The sequence below is a fragment of the Podarcis pityusensis genome, assembly GCF_964106645.2.
Source record: "Podarcis pityusensis genome assembly, chromosome: 1".
Classification (NCBI taxonomy): domain Eukaryota; kingdom Metazoa; phylum Chordata; class Lepidosauria; order Squamata; family Lacertidae; genus Podarcis; species Podarcis pityusensis.
In genome coordinates this window covers 63,160,403-63,183,422 of record NC_138028.1, presented here as the reverse complement: position 1 = coordinate 63,183,422, position 23,020 = coordinate 63,160,403, and the positions used below count along the sequence as shown (strand labels likewise).

The 23,020-nt window shown below is 38.7% G+C and overlaps 1 protein-coding gene across 1 annotated transcript in view; it reads left to right on the top strand.

Moving 5' to 3' along the window:
- The window catches only part of LGR4 (leucine rich repeat containing G protein-coupled receptor 4), an 89,134-nt gene extending 67,306 nt beyond the window's left edge, over positions 1 to 21,828 (top strand). Inside the window, exons 5-18 of the mRNA XM_080983099.1 lie at positions 2,612 to 2,827; positions 3,932 to 4,003; positions 4,755 to 4,823; positions 5,311 to 5,382; positions 5,502 to 5,573; positions 9,138 to 9,206; positions 9,973 to 10,044; positions 10,843 to 10,908; positions 12,029 to 12,100; positions 13,483 to 13,554; positions 15,300 to 15,425; positions 17,021 to 17,133; positions 17,643 to 17,723; positions 18,581 to 21,828. Of these exons, the coding sequence (XP_080839225.1) occupies positions 2,612 to 2,827; positions 3,932 to 4,003; positions 4,755 to 4,823; positions 5,311 to 5,382; positions 5,502 to 5,573; positions 9,138 to 9,206; positions 9,973 to 10,044; positions 10,843 to 10,908; positions 12,029 to 12,100; positions 13,483 to 13,554; positions 15,300 to 15,425; positions 17,021 to 17,133; positions 17,643 to 17,723; positions 18,581 to 19,857 (2,449 nt within the window). The 3' untranslated portion in view covers positions 19,858 to 21,828. The remainder of the gene's footprint in view (positions 1 to 2,611; positions 2,828 to 3,931; positions 4,004 to 4,754; positions 4,824 to 5,310; positions 5,383 to 5,501; positions 5,574 to 9,137; positions 9,207 to 9,972; positions 10,045 to 10,842; positions 10,909 to 12,028; positions 12,101 to 13,482; positions 13,555 to 15,299; positions 15,426 to 17,020; positions 17,134 to 17,642; positions 17,724 to 18,580) is intronic.
- The last annotated feature ends 1,192 nt before the right edge of the window (positions 21,829 to 23,020 follow it).

The window sequence follows — 23,020 nt, the reverse complement described above, 5'->3', positions numbered from 1 at the left end:
GTGGCTCCACCCATCAGTTAACAGCACAATGATGTCAGCTACAAGATGTTTTGTAGTCCCAAAGACAATGTCGTTGCTAAAACGAATTGTGTCCCCCACCCTCCGTTTTAGAAGGTCTATGCAAGCCCCTTCCTGAAGCACTGAAGTATATGATGTAGGTGTGCCCAGTGTTGCACTGTTTGGGGCCTATTGTCTGTATCAGTTTTGTACTTGCAAAATCCTTCATATTTGCGGATGTGCATGTACTTTTAAACTATATCCCTATAGTATGGAGATTTACAACAGGACAGCGGAAGTGGATTTAGCAAGCCATTATGGTTGCTAAGATACTTTGAGCCTCGAAGGATAAACACCCACCATCTATTATGCAATGACATGAGGACCTCACTGTCATTGCTACGTTGGAATTCATTTCCTATAAAGGCTCTGGAAACTTATGAGGAAGGGTTTATGAGGAATGGCCTTATGAGGAAGGGTTGAGGGAATTGGGCATGTTTAACCTGGAAAAGAGGAGAGTGAGAGGAGATATGATAGCCATATTCAGATATCTAAAGGCCTGTCACCTGGAAGATGGAGCAAACTCCCCCCCCCCCCACTCTGGAGGGTAGGACTCAAACCAATGAATTCAAGTTACAAGAAAGGAGATTCTGACTTAAAACATCAGGAAGAATTTTCTGACAGTAAGAGCTGCTCAACAGTGAAACAGACTCTCTTGGGAGGTGGTGGGCTCTCCATTGGTTTTTTTTGAAGCAGAGGTGGATGGCCATCTGTCATAGATGCTTTAGTTGAGATTCTTTCATTGCAGGGGGTTGTACTAGATGACCGTCAGGGTTCATTCCAGCTATAATTATCTGATTCTATAATTCTATATGAATACTTATTTGGATATCTGGGTGACTCTTAACAACTTGCGTGTTGAATTTAAGATGGATGTAATGATTACTGCATCCTTAATGTGAGATGGCAGTGGTTTTTGTTTTTCTTTCTCCTTCACATCTTTATTTTTCTTTAGTTTATAAGAGCAGATTTAGTCAAAATATAGAACCTGCATTACTAGCTCTGGAGATGTGCTAAACTACTTCAGCAAAGAAGCATGCTAAATACATTAGTTTTGTAAGATTTTTGTTGTTGTTGTTCTTTGGCATTACGCATCTCTTGTGTGCTGAGAAAATTTAAAAATAGAATTCCCCTAAAGTCAGTGTGGACTTTTGCCTGCTGACACTGGGAAGAAGGGATGAGAGAGAAGAAGTGAAGCACCATCCACTCCTTCCTTTAAAATAGGATAAATGCTAAGATGCTTTTCAGTCAGCTGTAATATAAGCTCATCCATATTAGCTCTTGCTAAGTACATAAGGGAAGCAGCTCTTTTTGTGTAGCACAATGCATTGGGCTTTAAGGAACCATTCCATAATAACATACTCATATTTTATCCGATATTTTTTTTATTGCTCACAATGGCTACTGCCTTCAAAATGAAGAATTCATGTGTCATTGCTAAAATTGACCTGTTTTGGGAATAAAGTCCTTGATCCTTGAGAAGCAGTCACTACAGACCTCATCCATGCTACTAGACTAATACTGGTTTCACAACAGCTTACTATCATGGCTTCCATAAACAATCCTGGAAATGGTACTTTGCTAAAGGATTGACTGCCTACAATTTAGCCATAGATGAGCAGTAATTTTGCTGACAAACTCAACAGGGTTTCACATAGGAGTCTTATCCATCCCTACCTGGAGATGCTAGTGGTTGAACCTGGCACCTTTTGCTTGCAAAGGACATGCTTTATCACTGAGCTATAGCCTTTCCTCAGTGTTGTGAATTTCTTAGCTCTCTTTTTACTTTATTGTGTGTTTCCATAATTTCTGGAATTATGAGATGGTCTTTCTCACCAAGATGACTTGTACCTGCCACTAGGACTAAAACTGCATAAAAGATGTATAGTAAAGATATTTTTATGGTACTGCTGTAACAATAAATATAAATTAGCATAATGAAGCCTATACAATGCAAAGATAGAGCTTTCTCACTGAAATTATTTTCTGCTACCAGTTCAAGTTGTTTTTAGCAGAATATTATATGACAAAGTTCTAATATAGAAAATCGCTTTAAAAATTCTGTAAAGATACTATAACAACTACCTCATGTTCTTAAACCTAGAGCTACCTTGTTCTTCTATTCATTTGCAAATTATGTTGAGAGACTGGAGACACAGAGCTCAGGTCAGCTTCTGTTTACAGTGAAGAAGAAGTGAAATTATTACGGAAGGTGGCTTTGCTACTGCATAGACTTAAACGTAGTGCCCAGTGAATCAGTAAATAGTTGTGCAACTACCCATTTGTAAATTCTAGGTGTATGCTGTTCAGCTGTTTCTACTGAGCAAAGGCGTTAGCTGATAGATAACATGCACAATGTGCATAACTTATTCCCTTTTTTTCTGGGTTGTGCTGATTTGCATGTTCATTTGGCTCATGATGATCTATATTCAGTTTTAGCTGATGCTCCCACAACTTTCATGCTCCCCCCACCCTTAAAACTTTTAAAATACGTTGATGTGTATACTCTATATATTTTGCAACGTGTTAAATATTCATATTCTTTTATCTTCAGGCGCTTAGATGCTAACCACATTACTGCTGTCCCAGAAGACAGTTTTGAGGGCCTCGTTCAACTGCGACACCTGTGGCTGGATGATAACAGTTTGACTGAAGTCCCTGTTGTTCCTCTCAGCAATCTTCCATCCCTGCAGGCCTTAACCTTGGCTCTCAACAAAATAACCAGCATCCCTGATTTTGCTTTTACAAATCTCTCAAGCCTCGTTGTCCTGTAAGAATTTGCAGCTTGTTATTTTTCTGAATACCTACAGATTTTGTTGTGCTATATTAAGTACTTTATTGCCATTCATATAGTAGAAAAATGGCTGCTGGAAAACATTAGCATGTATGATTGTGCTCATTTATAGCAGTGGTAGTATACACATGTGCTGTACGTAGGATCTTGTTGCTTGAACCAAGTGGTCATCAGAACTGACTTTGATAGTACAACTCCCTTTTCTTTTATTCAGTGTGAGGGGACTGTGTCTTTAAATGTTGGTCTCCCCATCCCTGCCTTAGTGATCAACACTGACAATTTGGCACATATATGGTACAGAAATGCATTGCGCACATTTCCCAGCTCTTGGGTGTGCGCCTTTGTGAAGCATGCTTGCACTGGGTTGTGCATCCAAAAGGGCAACCAAAATTCCAAATGAGTTTGCTATTGGGCTCTCTGCCAAGCTTTATTTATTTAGCATTTTTGAGAGAGAGAATTCCCAGAAGCTCTTTGGTTCAAGCACCAATGCAAAAGACAAGGAAAGGGAATCTCATTGGCTGTTTATGGTTCACATGATCAATCCGTTTCAGTGATGGGTAGCAAGGAAGCAGACGTGAATGAATTCTTGTAGATCTGTGATGTTTGCGTGGGTTGTGCAGGATCTTGTTCATGTGTTACAATCTGCTTGGCTTCCATGGGTCCCACTACAAGACTGAGATGATTTAAGTGGGATGGATGTGGGAGATAGCCCCCCTTCCATTCAAGGAGAAAAGACAAAATCTGGTCACTTTCTATACAGTTCCCTGGTAAGAGTAAGGTGTGCACAAAAAACAGAACTCTTCTATTGTCAATTTCAGAATCTGAAGGTAACCTCTATCACTTAGGAACTGCATTCTTAAGATGGGGAATGCAGGGTGGGGTTCAAAATCATTAGCTTGCCAGTTCTGCTACCTTGCTCAACAACAAAAGGGGGTTTGTGTATTAGCAACCTATCAGCCTGGATGTTCCTTGTGAGTGCAACACATTTTTTGCTATCAAGTAAAGCTATTTTTGGAACCTTAGCTCTTACATAGTGATTCCTGTGGTTAATAGATTACCCCTTCTGCTTTTTTTCCCCAGGCATCTCCATAACAATAAAATAAAAACACTGGGACATCATTGTTTTGATGGATTAAACAACCTAGAAACCTTGTAAGTATCCTGCCTTTGGGGCTCTGTGATTGAATAAAGCACATTACAAAAGACTTGATGGCATTGAATATTGAGATTAAGATTTGTTAAGGTTTTGCTTTATAATTATGATGTTATGGTAATTAGTTGTATTTACTTACATATACAAATATGCTTAATGCTTTGTTGCACAACCCTGAGCTGGTCACATCACAACTTGCCTTTCTTTCCCAAGGTTTCCAGTGTGGGCAGAACTTTTGGCGGCAGAGCTGGGGGAAATTATCTTTTTAAAAAAAATAGTTTTCCAATATTATTCCAATAATAGCCCCATTATAACAATGCCAATTCATATCCAATTAATACAATTCTTAATACAAATTGATCAAATACCAGATTATAAATTTTAGTTAAAGTGGCCCCCATGTGCTAGATTTGATGGCTTCCTAATTTTTTTTCTGTGTTCCAAAATCTTATTAATTTCAGTTACGTTCCAGTTAAAATTATAATCCTTTATAAAGCAACTGCAACTTTGATGATTTATATTTGTGTTGTTACATTAAGTAATTTATAAAATACAATGTGTCTGTTTTAGATTGCTTTCAAATTGACTGTTATAAGTTTTTATAAATGTCTGATTATGAAGAAGCTCTGTGATTTCTCTAGCTCTGCTTTGAAAAAAATTGTACCAAAAAACTGGTTTGTTTTTGTTTTACTTTGAGGAAATAGATTAATACCAAGAACTTCATAATATTAAAGATGCTGTTCTTTTCAGAGACTTGAATTATAACAACATGGCAGAGTTCCCTGAAGCAGTAAAAGCACTTCCAAGCCTAAAAGAGCTGTGAGTATTATTGTGGCTTCCTTACATATTTCGTTTTCTCTAACATAAAAACACAAAACAAAACTCCAGGTTTAAAGATGTTGTCTCTCTCACTTCCTGGCAATCTAAAATGGGGAACAGCTTGTTTGGGGATCTTCCAGGTACTTTCCCTGAAAGCTACATGTTTTGATGAAAGCCTCTTGTCTTCTTACTCATGAAGATAGAATGAAACAATGTGCATGCAGTTTTCTTTGCAGTTAGATGTAAGCCTGATCCTGGCTTGCAGCATCTTGGCCAGTGTTTGGTCTAATGAGAGTTTCCATGTGGTGGGAGTCCACAGGATGCCACCAAGCTTGCGTGGAAGTTGTCCTTCATGTGAACTAGCATCTTCACATGGATAGCCTGTAACAGCCACCTCAATTCCTGTGATTTCAGTCACACTTTGCCACTCTTTGTAAGACTCTGACCATTAAAGTGTTATTGTTCTTTCTCTAATTTTTGTTTTTAGGGGATTTCACAGTAATTACATTTCCATGATCCCTGACAATGCATTTGTAGGAAACCCACTTCTTCGTACTATGTAAGTTTTTTTTGGTTTTTTGGTTTTTTAAAAAAACAGTGATTACATTTTTTTGTTTAACGGATCAGGAAGTAATTATATGAACTGACAATTTGTCTTCTTAAATGTTTTCTCTCTAGACATCTGTTTGATAACCCATTATCCTTTGTTGGGAACTCAGCTTTTCAAAACTTGTCAGATTTGCATTCCCTGTAAGTACCCTTTCACTATAGTATGGTTGTATCCTTTGTCAGCTCCATTAAAAAGTATCTATAAAAATCTTTTAATTGTATTATTATTATTATTATTATTATTATTATTATTATTATTATACTTATATACTGCCCTTCATCCAAAGACCACAAGGCTGTTTACAACATAAAAACACAAATTATATAACATAACAACAAAGAACAAACAGAAACACACACCCCCACAAAAAAATATAGGTGCCTTTCCCCTCAACTGACTGGGGGAGGGGGCTCATAGTGGACAGCCCCATCAACTCTTTTTCTGCTCTTGGCGTGTTCCTGTAACTATGTTATCTCTTGGAAGAGAAAAAGCCTGGAGCAAGACTAAAATAAGCACACTTTAAATCATTATAGTAAGTTCCAGTTTTGGTGGTTTGTTTAGTAGTCTTAGGGAGGCTATTACGGGAAAGCTGGTAAAGGTTTTGCTTACAGTGCAAAACCAGAAAACAACAACAAGAGCACTCCCAAATTTATAATTAACATCAACAGTGCTGATAATATCTGTTACACAAGAATGATGATGAAGAATTAGCAATGGAGTTGCAAGACTAAAGTTGTGCAGTAAAGACCACTGGGGAAAGCACCATCATGCAAGATACAGGGAGATCATGTTTGCAGCATGGAGAAACATGTATGATTCTAAAAGATCTGTAAGTTCTGTAGTTTAACTGCTATAGGGCATGGCTTAATAGAAGTTTGGCAAATACTTAATCACATAAATTGTTTGACAGCATCCTAATGTATATATTTTATACAAAAGCCATTGATTTCCCTGCTAAATTATTGTTTTTTATGGTTGATACCAAATACTGTAGGCAGGCAGTATTTAACAGTTTCCAGCTAGGAGATCAGAAGAAGCTGCAGACCTAGTGCTAAGACCTTATAGACCAGGGGTCAGCAACCTTTTTTAGCCATGGGCCAGTCCGCCATCCCTCAGACCAGGTGGTGGGCCGAACTATATTTTGGTAAAAAAATATGAACGAATTCCTATGCCTCACAAATAACCCAGAGATGCATTTTAAATAAAAGCACACATTCTACTTATGTAAAAATACCAGGCAGGCCCCACAAATAACCCAGAGATGCATTTTAAATAAAAGGACACATTCTACTCATGTAAAAACACATTGATTCCCGGACCGTCCGCAGGCCAGATTGAGAAGGCGATTGGGCTGCATCCGGCCCACGGGCCTTAGGTTGCCTACCCCTGTTATAGAGCAGTGTCAGCTCATTATGTATTCTGTGTACCAGAACCCTTTCAGACACTGTTTATGTTCATGACTAATGGTGGAAGCCGATGCTGCCATTCCATTTACGTAGTGGCTTTTGATCTGGCACCCACCTCTGCTAATGTAAGAGAAGAGGAGGTGATTCCTCCCTCCTTGTTGCAGCCTCTGTGCCCCACTTTCCTGAAAAACTGTTCCCGGGGGATCCCCAGAACAGCATGGAAGCAGGAAGGAAGGGGAATCTGAGAAAGTCCTCTCTTCCCTTGTTACATTAGCAGAGGAACTTGCTGGATCAAAATCCTTTTTTGCAAGTAGAATTGAAGTATTGGATCCCCTTCCTTGAGCCATGCAATCAATCTATAGCAACTGGGGGGGGGGGGATATTGTGCAAATGCTGTTCCTTTTTTTAAAAAAAATGATATTTATTAAAATTTCAAAAAAGGTTACAAAAATAGAAAAAAGAAAAAAAGAAAAGAAAAAATACAAAATACAGAAAAATAATAACACTTCTTTCATTTACTTGTTTCCCTGACCTCCTCACACCTCCCATTTTTGTATTCCAGTTCAGTTAGCTAATTCAGCAAATCCTTTCCCTCTTTGTTTTTATCCTAATCCTTTAACTTAATATATTGTAACTTTAAATTCTCACCTATTAACAATCCATTTTTACATACTCCTTTGTAACATTGCTGCTAAAACCACTTAACTTCATTCTGACATCATACTAACATTCATTAATTTTGCAGTATTTCTGTAAATAGTCTTTAAATTTCTTCCAATCTTCTTCCACCGACTCTTCTCCCTGGTCTCGGATTCTGCTGTTCCTGTATATTACATTATGCCATTCTTCTGCGTGACTTGGTTTAACTGTACTTGACTATTACATCCACAACTCCATTGCTGCTACACTATTCTGTCTCTTCTGTGAACTGGATTTTATTGGCCACTGGTTATCATGATGATTAATTTATGGTGATGCCTTCATTGTTGTTTTCTTGTGCTTGCTTGTGAGCACTCTGTTTTCCCCTCTTCCCTTTTCCTTATTGTTCTTTCCCTTGCAAAACCCCATGGTTGTAAATCGGTCATATATTTTGGTATGTTTCCATAAGCTCATCTTGGTGCACACACCCTTTGAAAACATAAGCCTTGGAGATTTGATCAAACAAACCCTTGCAAGTCTTTGCTAAACTGAGAAATGCATTTCAATCACAGTGTGCTTTTTGTACTGCCACCTCAGAATGACTCCCAACTTAGCGTAAAAATGGGATTTGGCTTAGATGAGTCTCACAGCTTCCCTTAATCTGAGACCTAATGTGTCTTGGTTGTATTACTTGGCAGTGACCATGGCACAAATGTGGTTATTCTTTAGAAGTGCTGTGCTCCGTTTGTAGGTTTCTTGTGTATTTATGAATAAAAGAAAAGCTCATCTTCCTCATTCCGGTATTAAATTCTCAGAAAGGATGTAGTAGGGCCTACACCAGAGGAAAAAGCAGAGTAGAGGTGGGGAATCTTTAGTCACAGAGGCCCACTTTCCCTTGGCAGGGATGGGAAGAATCCTTGGAGTCTGCACACTGCTGGTGGCTGCAGACATAGAATGCTTACACATATCATTCATTTTCTTTCTCACCCTCACACACACTCTGCATTACTTACTTACCACTTGCTCTTTCTGCTCTCTCACAAATCCACACATGGGAATTTAACATGTACGTCAGTGTCTTGACTGTGAGCAAGGAAGCTGTCTTGGCAACCAGACCATAGTATCAATGACAGAACAGTCCATTGGCAAGAGTTCAGATTTTGAACATAATTCTGAGTAGATGACAAACACATTTTTCAATATTTTGTGTGGGTTGTTCCCCCCCCCCAAAAAATAAAAGCCTTTGTAAACCATTTAATATTTCAAACATTTCTAAGCTGTGCTTAGAGATTTGTACATTGAGATGTGATGAAAATGTCATTAAGTCTAGCATGGATAAATGTAAGTGGAAATGAGATTAGATTGGTATGAACCTTTAATGAAAACCTCTATTCACATAGCACATATCATTGGCTGTGTATGACCTCCAGTGCTGTGCCTCTGTAGGCCTCTGAATACCAGTTGGTGGGAATCACAAATGAGGAGAGTACTATTGTACTCAAGACCTAATTTTAGGCTTCCCAGAGGCATCTGGAAGGCCACTGAGAACAGGATACTGGACTTGATGGGCTTTTGTCCTGACCCAGCAGGGCTCTTCTTGTGTTCCTTCTATCCACTAAAACAACAGTGTGTGTCATCGTATTTCTTCTTCTCCTTCAGGGTCATTCGTGGCGCCAGCATGGTACAGTGGTTTCCTAACTTAACAGGAACCACCAATCTGGAAAGCCTGTAAGTATCTTCTACCAAACTATTAATGAACAATAACTAATTCTAATGGTTAGATTCTCTTTTAAGGAGAACATTTAAAATTAATTTTATTGCTGAGTTTTGGAGATGGGACTTCCTTATCCATATGTTTATGTCACATGAGCCCATTTCAGGCATACTTCCTCCCATGCAGTTAGCATTATGTGCAAGGGAGAGTGGGAATTAATCCATTTGCTTCCTCCCCTCATGTGGGGAGCTTTCCTGTACAGAAAAGGTTCCCTGCTGCAGAAGTTCCTTTCCCAGCACATGAAAATCAAATGAAGCCAGGAACATGATGGAGGTGGAGGGGGCCAGTGAGTTCATTCTCACTCTCCTCCTCATTGAATGAAGCTTGGAAACATGAAGAAGGCTAAGCTTTATCTAAGCTTAGGGTATGCAGTTAGTTGGAGAGAAAGCAAAGCACATGTAATTCTTCCTAATGATGTAGGATATGCACATGGTTAAGCCTAACATCGTTATTTTTAAAATACTTTTCTGAAAGAGCAAATGAAAAAATGCTATCACTGTTTCTTTAACTATTGCCCTATTTTTAATCTGTTTCAGCTTTGTTGAATCAACATTGCTAGGGCATTAGTCAAAGGCACATGTATTTTAAAAATGTCCTTTACTGTGTTCAGAAATAAGTGATTGAGTCCTAACTTTCTAGGATAGTTGCGTCTTCATTTTAATAATTCTGGCAATTATTATGAATCAAAGTTCATTCACATGCTTCTGTTTTATTAAACAGGACTTTTACAGGCACCAAAATAAGCAGCATCCCCATTGATCTATGCCAAGAACAAAAACTGCTTCGGACTTTGTAAGTAGAAACCTCTTGGTCCTACTATAAAACCACAAAAGTAAAATATACAATTTATATCAATGTTTATTAGCACATCCCTTATAAGGAGCAGTATGTGCTATAGATTTTATATGAGGGAAATGGAGCATAATAACCTAAAAAGTCAGAATTGAGCATGTCAGTTTAAAACCACGCAGATTAGACATCCCTGCTATGAGTTATTTGTTTCGGTTGCCTTGTTTTCACATCACTCTAAGCCAAACTGGAGCTTACTGGGACCGCATGAATGGGCAGGCTCTTGTAGAGACTTGCTAACTCCCTGGTCTGTGTGTTGCTGCATCCTCTTAGGGATGCAAATGCCCCCCTCCTGCTCATCAGTTTGAGCCTCTGTTAAAAAAGGAGGGAGCAATAATCCTTCACTGCTGATCTGCAGACATCAGCTCAGGATAGGTGGCCTGTGCATGTGTATATGGTGTGTGTGAATGCAAGAGTGGCTAAACCCACTACTGATACGCAGCTCCTGGAGAGTTGACTAATGGTGACTGCAGCCCTTATGAATTTGAGACTTTAGTTTCAATTGCTTTTGTAAACTTCCTGATCATATCCCACATCTATACTATCTTTTAAGCTGAAATTGTTCGAAAAACTTTAGAGAAGGCAGCCCACTTTCTTTGGAAAACAGCTAGTGGGGAAATAGAGTGTTATAAGAATGTTGAGAGAGGAAGATTGACCATATATTTGTGACCCTGAATTAGAAGCAGTATACCTTCATACAAAATGATAAAAGTAACCTTTTCCTTTTGTTTCCTTTACAAGGGATTTATCTTATAACAACATAAAACAACTTCCAAGTTTTAAAGGTTGCAGTTCCCTGGAAGAAATGTGAGTATAGAGCACTCCCAGTCTAATCTGATTCCCTCCCCACCCCCACGCCCCGCGCCTGAATCTGTGCCACCAGAAATGAAACTCTATAGCTTGTCTACAACTGATAGCAAGAGGACAGTATTTCAAAACAGGCATTCCTTGTTTTCGCCCTAAGTTAATGTTTTGTGACCAGAGTGGGAAGTGTACAAAGTGGTGATAGATGTTAGGTCCTCTCATTACTTCATTGCCTTTTGGTGCATTTCTACTTCTCTTTTGTCATTCTTGCTTCCTCCTCGCTCTCTATTTGCCCCAGTGGCTTCTAGACTTTGGCCTTTATTCAATTTTTGACTTGTGTCTGGGTGGTGTGTGTGTGTTTTAAGCAACTGTTAAGGCCCCTTCGCCTTGTGCTTCTTGCTACATTTACTGATGTTGTGGTATCATAAGAGTTGGGGGGAACCTTGTAGGATATATAATATAAATGCCCTACCTGATGCACAAAATCCAGAGCTCAATGATCCCCAACAAATGTCCAAACTCTGTTTAAAGATCTCCAGTAACCGAGAGCCCACTACCCCGCTATGTAAAAATGTTTCCATTGTCAAACTACTCTTACCACCAAATCTGTCCTCTTGAAACTTAAGCTGTTGGATGTAGTTCTGCCCTCTGCAGAAATAGAGAATAAATCTTTACCCTTTATGGAGGTGCTTAAAAAAAACACCAACCTCACAGAACTTGTATTGTTACCTGTCTTCATTGATTTCCTCTGAACACATTCAATTTGTCTACCTACTTCTTCAAGTCTGCTGCTCTGAGCAGGAGACAGTACTCCAGTTGAGGTCTAACTAGTGTGGTTTTGCAATAAGCTCCAAGTCCACTTCATGCTATTACTGTGTTGCTAAATCAGACTTTCGCCTCGTATCTTGCTTTATGCTCTCTTCCTTGAACTCCTTCTGTTTCTTTCTTCCCCTCCTGCCTTTCTTTCGGTCTTCCACAGTGTCTTTCACTTAATCATTCATTAATAATTTGAAGTTAATAAATTAAAAGTGGGGGTTGTTCCTGTCAGGATAGAATGCAGTGCCATGACTGTGCTGCCTTTTGGTGAAAATCCTTCTTTGTGTAACTAATTTCCATATTTCAGATCTTTGCAGCATAATCAAATTGAAGAAATCAAAGACGATATATTCCAGGGGCTGACTTCTCTACGTACCCTGTGAGTCTATTCTCTTTACAAATGCTTTTATTTTAAGTGAAATGTTGGAAACTAATAGTTGTATTCAATGTTGATAGTCAACGTACAGTTAACCACAGCAAGGCAATCATTTGTAAAATAGCTCTCAGCCCAACCGATCCAGCACTCCTCAAAATGTTTCATTTTGTTTTGTCCCTCCTGTCCCAATGCTTAATTTAGGCATCTCCCACACATATGCACTCCTTTCTCCTCCAATTTAAAACCACATCCACAAATCAGTGAAGCCAGATTGTTTGCTGAAATGTCACCATAGACAGGAGGGAGCCTTCAGATGGGTTTTATCCACTTCTAGTTCTGAGCTCACATAAGAGCCATGGTTTATTTCCCCTTAAAAATAAATTAGAATGAGATTAGTATTTCATCCGTTATATTGTAAGCCACTTTGAATGCATGTTGCATATGTGGCAGTTACATACCAAAACAAACTTTATAAAATTTATGTTGCGTGGGTGTATTGGTTTAAATTCACCCTAGAAAATTGGGGGAGAAGGAGGCTGCAGTATTGATGGCAGGACAGTGGCCAGGAAGTGGGTGCTGTAGGACTTGCAAAGATCACTGGGGTGAGAGCTTGCTTAGGTAAGATACTGCAAGTTTTTGATGAGAGAACACAGAAGTGGATCCCTGTTTGGGAACAACAGATGCTGTATTGCAGAGTGGATCTGCCCCATTCATTACACAGAATAACAAACCTAAAACAATAAACAAGCAATACTAATCTTAAAACAATAAGGTAATCACAGTATTAGGCAGCAAAATGAATTGCAAAGGGCCCTCTCCCACATCTTCATATAAAGTATAGATCCTGAAAGTGGGAGGGGAGCCTCTGTGAAAGATCTTAATCCAATAGTTCATGCCAAACTGGGAGGGGGAGCTAATATCTCAGAAGACAGAATTAGGATTCAATATGACCTTAACTGATTGGAAAACTGGGCCATAACAAAATGAATTTCAGCACTGAATGTAAGGTTATTCCTTATCAGGGTCAAGGATTTGTCCCAGGGAAGAGAGGTAATGACATGGAGTCATCTGAAATCAAATTTAGGTAGCTGGTGCTGGCACCTGGAGAAAAGAGAGCAAGTAGACCTTTATAGTGCCATACTGGAAGGCCATGGTCCACCAAGCCTTGTTTCTCAGTTTTCCAGTGAATAAAATGCCCTGAAGAGAACTGTGTCAAGAAAATTGGTCATTATGACATTGTAAAATACAGTTAATTTGCAAGTTATTTATGTTTGTTAGAAATTTAGTATGACCTGAAACACAAAGTAATCACTGAAGTACAAACAATAGCCATTTAGGGATGTCAGTATAAATCACTAACACAATAGCACCTCTTTAAATTGCAGTGATCTCAGCAGAAATTTGATCCACCGAATTGACAAGGAAGCATTTACTTTGCTGGGTGCTATTACCAACCTGTAAGTAGACCATTTTTAGAACAGTGCAAGTACCATTTCTCCTTCTCGAAAATATCCACTTCTATTTCCCATAATGCCTTAAACCCTTATTCAGCTGGCATCCTGAAAGAGCAAAAAGTACCATGTTCCTGCAGCATACAAGAAAACCAGCTACTCACATCACAGCTTGATGTGTGTTGGTGTAAAAAGAATGCCACTCAGCCTTTGAAACTTAGAGTAATGTTGGTCTTCTCTCTCTTCTTGATCCCCTTTGTATGCAGCTCCCATATTTGCAAAAAAAACCACACACACACAAAAACCGAAAACAGAAACAGTAAGTGAGTCATTTCCAGGGAACTTCCAAAGTCATTCAATATCTTGACTTTGCATATGGAACAACCAAGCAGAATATGATTTATAGTGGAGTTTTATACAAATATTAGTATGCATTCACATTTTTAGCAACCTGGAGAAATGAAGAGCATTTCTGTGACTGTTGCGTGCATAAGACTGGAAGGAGAGCCCTGCTGGATTAGACTAAAAGGTCCAACTAGTCCTGCACCCTCTTTCCTAATGTTGCTTCCCAGATACCTCTGGGAAGCTGACAAGCCAAGCATGAAGGCAATATCCCCTGTTGCTGCTTTCTCCCATCAGCTGGTTTTCAGGGCCACAAAGTTGTTGAAACAAGAAGTTGTACATACCATCTTGAATAATAGCCACTGATGGACCTTTCCATGAATTTGTCTAATCTCCATTTCAAGCAGTTGAAGCTGGTGGCCATCACAATATCTTCTGGCAGAAAATTCCATAAATTATTTGCTATGAGAAATACTTCGTTTTGTCTGGTGGGAGTTTCAGGATGATATTCTTCATTGGGTGACCCAAGTTTCAGTATTATGAGAAGGGAGAAAAATGTCGGCCTCCACATCATGCTTAATTTACCATACTTCTGTCGTGCCCCTCCCCTTATGCTGCTGCTCCTAGTCTTTCTGTCTTCTATTTAGTGACTACTGCATCTAGACAAATACCTGCATTGGGCAGCTGTGCTTTGCTAGGCTGGCAACTTGGCTTGGCCTATAACAGCCATTCCCTTTTGAAATAGTTGCATAGAAAGATAATAGATATTTAAAAGCCAGCTTCCTGATTCGTCTGAAGATGGTGATGGCTGGGTTAACTTCTGTTGACATTTGGAAAATCTAGAAAATGGTGCAACAAAGGGAAGAGCATTGTATCTCAAAGGAGGAGACCCAGGTTCAATTTCCTGCTCAGACATGAAGCTTACTGGGTGACATTGGGCAGATCTCCATTTTTTTTTTTTTTTAATTACTAAAACATTTATATCCAACTTTTCCTCAAAGGACCTCAAGGTGCTGTAGTTTTCTCCTCCGCAGTCTATCTTCACAACACCCACAAAGGGTAGGGTAGGCTTAGGAGACTGTAGGATTTTGAACCCTAGTCTCCCAGGTCATAGTCCAACACTCTAAGCACTATATAACAATGCCTCTGCCCCTCTCATCATCTCTCAGGTGAACTTGCTTCTCAGGATTGTTATGGGCTATCATCATTTATGATACCCTAAGGTTATTTTTGGAGGAAGGGAATACTGATTGCACAATACTGCTTAGAGATCCAGCAGCAGTTTGTTCCACTCATCCAGCAAGCAAAATGGCTAGATATATTTTTAATTTTAGATTTGCATATTCAAGTATTTAAAATTTATGTGGTCTATTTTCCCCTCACACTTGGTTTTTCTGTCATCCTTTTAGAGATTTAAGTTTCAATGCATTGACTTCATTTCCAACTGGAGGCCTGGCTGGGTTAAACCAGCTTAAACTTGTAGGCAATACAGAACTGAAAGAAGCTTTGGTGGCAAAGGACTTTGTAAAACTCAGGTAAGTCAGTAACTGGGTCAATACACCCTGGATTTATCTTACTGCCCCAAAATAAAGTCAATCCAGCTGGCAGTTGCTCTTGCATTTCTCATTAATAGGGCTGTGCGGTAAACCAAATACATTTAACTTCCACATAGAAAATTATGGCTTATATATGATGACTAAATCCAGTGCTCACCTGGAGCAAAGATCTTTGTCCAATCTGCCATTATAGGAAGCTCTACTGCAAGCTACAGTAGAACAAATCTACACTGGGCCTACCCACCTCTTCAGACTTTCATCAAAACGAATTGCCCATCATTGCTTTACAGAAAAAAATACTGTTTTTAAAAAAGTCTCTACAGCTGCTCTTTATTCCTTTACACCCTTTTTCATGCCTCTGTTTTGTTTTTTTTTAAAAAACTTTTTGTTCTAGTATTTTAGAAGAATGGCTGGCTGTAAATATTGAACATTGACATTTGCACACCATAGATTTGTGGATGTAAGCACAATTATTGGATGTGGTGAGGTTACATTATATTTGTCAAATAAAGGAAGTAGTTTCAAAGCCCGTTGTTTCTGCTTGGTGTACTATGGCAAGCAGCCTGTGTACCAGCCTACTATACATGAAGATAATCAGAATAAATAAATTAAAAAATTGTCCAGTAGCACTTAGAGACCAACTAAGTTTGTTCAGGGGATAAGCTTTCGTGTGCATGCACGCTTCTATAATCAGAATAGATATTGCTCTGAGTTCTTCCTTGACTGGAGTTAGGTTAGTAGAGATGAGGAACAGAATTATTGGTAGTTATACCCTCCTTTTAGAAGTCCCTTATCAGAGAAATCTACCAGGCTTGGTTTTTCCACATCTTCTGAAAATTACTGAATGCTAGCGGGCATTCTGAGAGTAAGGCACATGCTCTTAAACTGACCTAGTATCTCCCCAGCACCCCATCAATAGCAGTTTTATAGTTTTTATGGTGGTATAGCTTTAGTGGCAATATTTTTAATATTTTAATTAGTTTCTATTTTTATTTGGCATTAACTTTATAGTTGCAAGCAACTTTTAAAAATGTGTCAGAACCCTTCATCTAGATACATGAATCTTTCTGGCACATCCTTAAGTCGGATGAGAGACAGGGGCAATGCAGGAAATCCAGACAGGCAAGCCAGAAGGATTTCATATAAACAAAATTAACAGTGAGGATGACAGGCGTGTGCTTAGTTCTGCGTTTGCCTGGGAATTCACTTGCGCAACTATGTTGCTCTCCAGGCAGCTTGATGAATGTTCATTTCAACATGCACAGGTAATAGCACGATCGCTTGTAACATCTTGCTTGCCTTAAGATGACAACATTTTAACATAATGTTGGATTACAACCAGAGAAACTTCTTAGATCAGAGCTCATATAGAAAATGAATTCTACAGTACTATAGCTGGAACTTTCATAATCTCTCTAATATAAAACGTATTCTTCAGGAAATCTTATAATTAGCTTTAATTTGAAGCTCATCTTACCTAGAAGGTATTTTGAAAAGGAAAGCAGCTCTGGGAGATGATGTTGTTTTATAAAGAAAAACAAAAGTCAGTTAAGAATTCCTGCTTGTATTTTCAGATCTCTTTCTGTTCCATATGCTTACCAATGCTGTGCTTTCTGGGGCTGTGACTCTTATTTAAATGCTAACACAGAAGATTCCAGTCACCAAGATTCAGTTGCACATGAGCGAGGTGAGTCCTCCGATATAGTAGTAGTGTGTGAAAATGGTTCAAATTTTAGTGGGATTTAATGTTGCTAAGGGGAATATGTAGTATTTTGGTTTGCACAATTCTCACAGGGAGCTTTCAACCTGCTCCAGTCTTCAAGGCTGATGGGGATCAGCATGGTTTATCCAATCATCACATCTTGCCTGCCACGATTTGGGTGTGTATGAGTGTGATACTTCCTTCCTCCACTCCCAGCACCAAAGCACGAACACAAAACTGCTCAATCATGCCATGATCTTCTGTGCTTCAAACTATGGGGAAGCATCCATTACATAACTTAATGAGAATTTGGAGTGCCATCTAAGAGGATTTTGCAGGCTTTCTCCCCACCCTCAAGTAGACTTAAGATATTTTAATTTAATATGAAGCAAAAGTGTCAATTACAGGAATGTATTTTTAAGAGTCTAAGAACCACCCAGTGGTTTCCTATTTTAGTATTTCTCTAGGCCTAATCATCTGCCTCTTTAATCAAGGTGCACCGGAAGCAGATTACTTAAGCAGCGATAAGAATGAGGAACTTGGTCAGACAATAATTCACTGTACCCCCACAACAGGTAACTGGACTGTTCCCTACCTTAAATTTATCATCTGAATGTTTGCATTAAAGGTAGACAGAACTCACCAGTCTGGTAAACAGTCTACTAATTGTGGTGAAATAATTCAGAAAAGATCTTCCTCCTCTTGTGTTGTGCACTGCTGTGTTATTATTTATTGTTTTGTGGTTTTATCTTATGATTTTAGCGCCAATTATGCTTGTTTAAATTGAGGCACTTTCGTAGAAATATTCTGCCTTGGTCAGGCCACAACTAGAGTACTGTGTCCAGTTGTGGGCACCACGATTTAAGGAGGATATTGATAAGCTGGAACGTGTGAAGTGGAGAGCAACCAAGATGATCAGGGGTCTGGAAACCAGGCCTTATGAGGAAAAGTTGAGGGAATTGGGTATGTTTAAGCAGGATAAGAGGAGACTGAGAGGAGGTATGATCACCATCTTCAAATATCTAAAGGGCTGTCACATGGAGGGTGGAGCCAAGATTGTTTTCTCCTGCTCTGGAGGGTAGGACTCAAACCAATGGATTCAAGTTACAAGAAAAGAGATTCTGACTAAATATCATGATAGACCTTTTGGCAGTATGAGCTGTTTGACAGTGGAACAGACTCCCATGAGATTCAGTGGACTGTTCCTTGGAGGTTTTTAAGCAGAGGTTGGGTGGCCATCTGTCATGGATGGCCTTTAGTTGAGATTTCTGCATTGCGGGGGGTTGGACTACATGACCCTTGGCGTCCCTTCAAACTCAACAATTCTATGATTGTATTTTTCTAACTAATGCCTATCTTACAATAGTGTTCAAATATGTTAGCACTGACAATCTGGTATTTCTCACCATATTTTTTCTTTGCTTTTTTTAAGGTGCTTTCAAGCCCTGTGAATACTTACTAGGAAGCTGGATGATCCGTCTTACAGTCTGGTTTATTTTTTTGGTTGCCTTGTTCTTCAACATGCTTGTCATGTTAACTATATTTGCTCCTTGTACTTCACTGCCTTCCGCCAAACTATTCATAGGCTTGATTTCTGTCTCTAACTTCTTTATGGGGGTCTACACTGGCATATTAACTTTCCTGGATGCAGTTTCTTGGGGAAGGTTTGCTGAATTTGGTATCTGGTGGGAAACTGGCAGTGGCTGTAAAGTTGCTGGGTTTCTGGCCATCTTCTCTTCAGAAAGTGCCATTTTTTTCCTGATGCTAGCAGCCATTGAGCGGAGCTTATCTGCAAAGGAAATAATTAAAAAGGGTAAAAGCAATGATCAGAAACAATTTCGAATTGCAGCTATTTTTGCTTTCCTGTGTGCACTTGTAGCAGGATGCTTACCACTTTTCCATAAGGGAGAGTATTCTGCATCACCTCTCTGCCTGCCCTTTCCCACTGGAGAAACTCCTTCCCTAGGGTTCACCGTTACATTAGTGCTCCTAAACTCATTAGCCTTTTTGCTCATGGCTATTATTTATATCAAACTTTACTGCAACTTGGAAAAGGAAGACCTCTCTGAGAACTCACAGGCTAGCATGATTAAACATGTTGCTTGGCTAATCTTCACCAACTGCATCTTTTTTTGCCCGGTTGCGTTTTTCTCCTTTGCTCCGCTCATCACTGCAATTTCTATTAGCCCTGAAATCATGAAGTCTGTCACTCTAATATTTTTCCCATTACCTGCTTGTTTGAATCCAGTTTTGTACATCTTCTTCAATCCCAAATTTAAAGAAGATTGGAAATTACTGAGATGGCACATCACCAAGAAAAGTGGGACTGGAACAGTTGCTGTCAATACTCAAGGTGGCTGTGGGGCGCAGGATTTTTACTATGACTGTGGCATGTACACACATCTGCAGGGCAACCTTACCATGTGTGAATGTTGTGAATCACTACTTATGTCAAAGCCTGTGCCATGTAAACACTTAATAAAATCCCACAGTTGTCCAGCTCTGACAGTAGTGCCTTGCCAAAGGCCAGATGGCTATTGGTCAGATTGTGGTACCCAGTCTGCTCATTCTGATTACGCTGATGAAGAGGACTCTTTTGTGTCTGACAGTTCAGATCAAGTACAGGCCTGTGGACGTGCCTGTTTTTATCAAAGCAGAGGTTTCCCATTGGTTCGTTATGCCTACAACATCCCAAGGATTAAAGACTGAAAGACTTTACTGCAAAGCATGTGATTAAAGAGGAGGAAGTGTGATGCTTCAAAGACCATGGCTGTTCTGACCTTTTACCTGGAAGCACTTTTATAACCATCACCTGATGTTAGTTAAAAAGGGATGTAGGCAGTGAATGTCTTGAACAATGTATTTTAAATAAGAGCTGTTGCTCTTTATGTAAATAATTGGAAAACCAAAATTTATAATCCCATTGTTTTTTACTCTTTTTTCCAAGCAATTATGTATTACATTCTTAGGCTATTTTTCCATGTTGTTATCCAATTGTAACTTACTGCTCCTGTTGTGATGTGAATTCTGCCAACTTTTCTAGTTAAGCACAATACAACAGAAAGCAGTTAACACACACACGCACACACAAATATTTTTAAATGTGACTTTATTATAACAAGGGAAAAAATGTTGCTAACTTTTGTATAGCATTTCTGACTGAATCTCAGGACATTTTACTGCAGGGCCAAAAGAAGAGAGTACTCTTCCCAAATGCAACTGTGAGACAAATACGGGAAAAACATGCTATGTTTTCATAATTTAACCTGTAGCTAACTTTGTCTGGAATGAAAACGTTTATTTCAGTAAAATACTTTAAACCCCTCTTAATAGAACCTGAACAGTTTGGTTGAATAGCCTTTCAGCTCAGATACTGCTTGATAGCAAACGATAACTATGGGCTTTTGCATGCTGGACAAACGTCAACATGTGTTTTGCCAAATTTGTGCTGTGTGGTCTCAAAGGGCTAGATCCAGACTTCACTGTCCACAGATAGAAAGGCTGCTTGCATACACAGGCAGTTTTTTATCCAAGTGTCCCACTGGTATCGACAGATTTTGCAGATTTCTCCCCTCCACCTGCAGCCCCCAGTGCCAGCTTCCACACTATTCTGAAGGATCCCCTAACCCTTGGCAATACTGTGGAATGTATTGCAGGGGGATGGGAGGAATTGGCAAAAGTCACCCCCTCCATACACCCCTTGCCCCAGATGCTGTCAGGAGAATCCCCTGAGCATAACTCTGTTCAGAGGTTGCTTCTGCCATTGCTCTGACCCTACAACCTCTAGGGTGAATATAGTACTTATCAAAAGTTGCGGAATAGTCTACTTACATAATTGGGGGTTGCCTAATGCACACCCATTTTTGACATAGAAGACAACAGGATAACCACTATCACCTGAGAGAACCTCAGTTTTGGGATTGTGCCATGTGTCTCGAGAGAGCAAAAAATGTGTGACATGAACAGCCACTGAGAGGTAGAAATGAACATGCTCTTCAGGAAGGGAAATGATGTTTGGGGTGAAATCATAGTACATAGTACTTTGCAATAATAATAATAAGGTTATTTGGAGTAAAAGATTGGGATGTTCACAAACTTCAAAACAAGGCATGTAAGGAGTCCCACAATGCTAGGAATTTCTGCTTTGATGCTATTTTACAGTAATGTGGAAATGGATTGTCTTGCATTAAAGTGAGGGAGGGGCATGGCAAGTTGAATAATTGCATCTTTAGATGTGAGGCCCTGATTGTTTCATAATTATAAGGAGTGATCCTTGATATATGCCCTTAAACTGAAGTCTGAGCAGCATAATATGAATGCATAATCAAACTAAATCTTACATATTTTAGAAGAATATGTTAAGTTGATCGCAATTCCACTGCCATACCAGTAATTCTGGCATAATTTTTACTAAATGATTAAAACTAGATCGCCGTTAGTAAAATTAAACTGTACATAATGTGCATAAAAAGTCTTTTCTTTGTATTGTAAATTATTTGATAGAACACATGATGGGAAACATGGCTTCAGTGCATTTTGTTAATTAAGGCTACCTCCTGAAATATAACAGCTGCCAGTAGCAGAATGTTTAAATTGTGGTTTATATACTTTTTTGCATTGTAAATAAACATTGGTTGTACATTGTTGTTGTAATAAAACCAGAAGCTTTGTATATCGAAATTATTTAGCTTGTACAAAATATGGGATGCTATCAATCTCGTATACTGTAATTTTTGTAAGCCTAAATCATTCATAGTAAAATCAAAGAAAATCAAAAAGCAAGAGAGAAGTATCCTAGAGTTTTGTGTGTTTATACTTTATACCTCTTAAATTCAACTTACAGGTTTAAAATGAAAATTCCTGCTGGAAATATTTAATTTATGGTGTGCATGAGTAGTGCTAACTTTGTAATGTTGCTGTTGGTTAGGAAACAAACAAAACATGCCCACAGATGCCAAAATCGACCAGTGTGATAAATATTCACCCTAACCCAGAGTGCTGTCTGTGCTAAGATGCATAGAATTGTAATGTTTGCTTTTCTGGCCATTACTGCAGATATATGTGGTGCATGTAGAACTGCTATCTCTATTAGAGTGACTGGGGAAGCCTGTTTTGTGCAATAGCTCCACATGTGTGTTGAAATCTCTTCTATCTGCAAGAATTAGTTTCTGCTACAGAAAAGTAGCATTTGAAAATGATATTGCCAACTGAAATGAGGCTCAGTTGTGTAACTACCAAATCAATTTTAAGTTTAAATTATTAGTTTATAACAGGATGTTATGAATGTTGGAATCTTTTAAAAGGTGTTATATTAAATATACACACATATACACTGAATATGTTGCTGAAAAGTATTTTTGTGGAATTCATGAGTTACAACTTTTATACAACTATTTATGCCAGTGATGTTCATGTGAAAAGAAATCAGTTTCTTCATCAGTATTTGACAAATAGCATATTTTGGTTTATAGGTATTAGATGTTCTGCATTTCAAAGAAAACTCTAAATTTCACAAAATACATAGCTCTGTTTTACAAAGGTGTTTCTATTTATAAATGTGCCTACATTAATAGGCTATTGCATAAAACTAATTTCAAAATAGAGTTCCCTCAACTATTACTGGAAAAAATGCTTTAAGTAGCTGTTGTTACACAGAGAAAATGTTAAAATGACATTTTCACGTTCTCACATTTTATATTCAAAACATTTAAAAAACAAAATTCTCTTGTATACTCTGATATTGAAGGCTTTAGTTATTGTCACTGAAAATAGCTGAGATCACAAGTAACTCCTCAAGGACTTTAAATGTTTAAAAAATGGTTCACCAGGATCTTGTCATATTCTCTCCTACTTGTGGACAAAAACTTTTTTA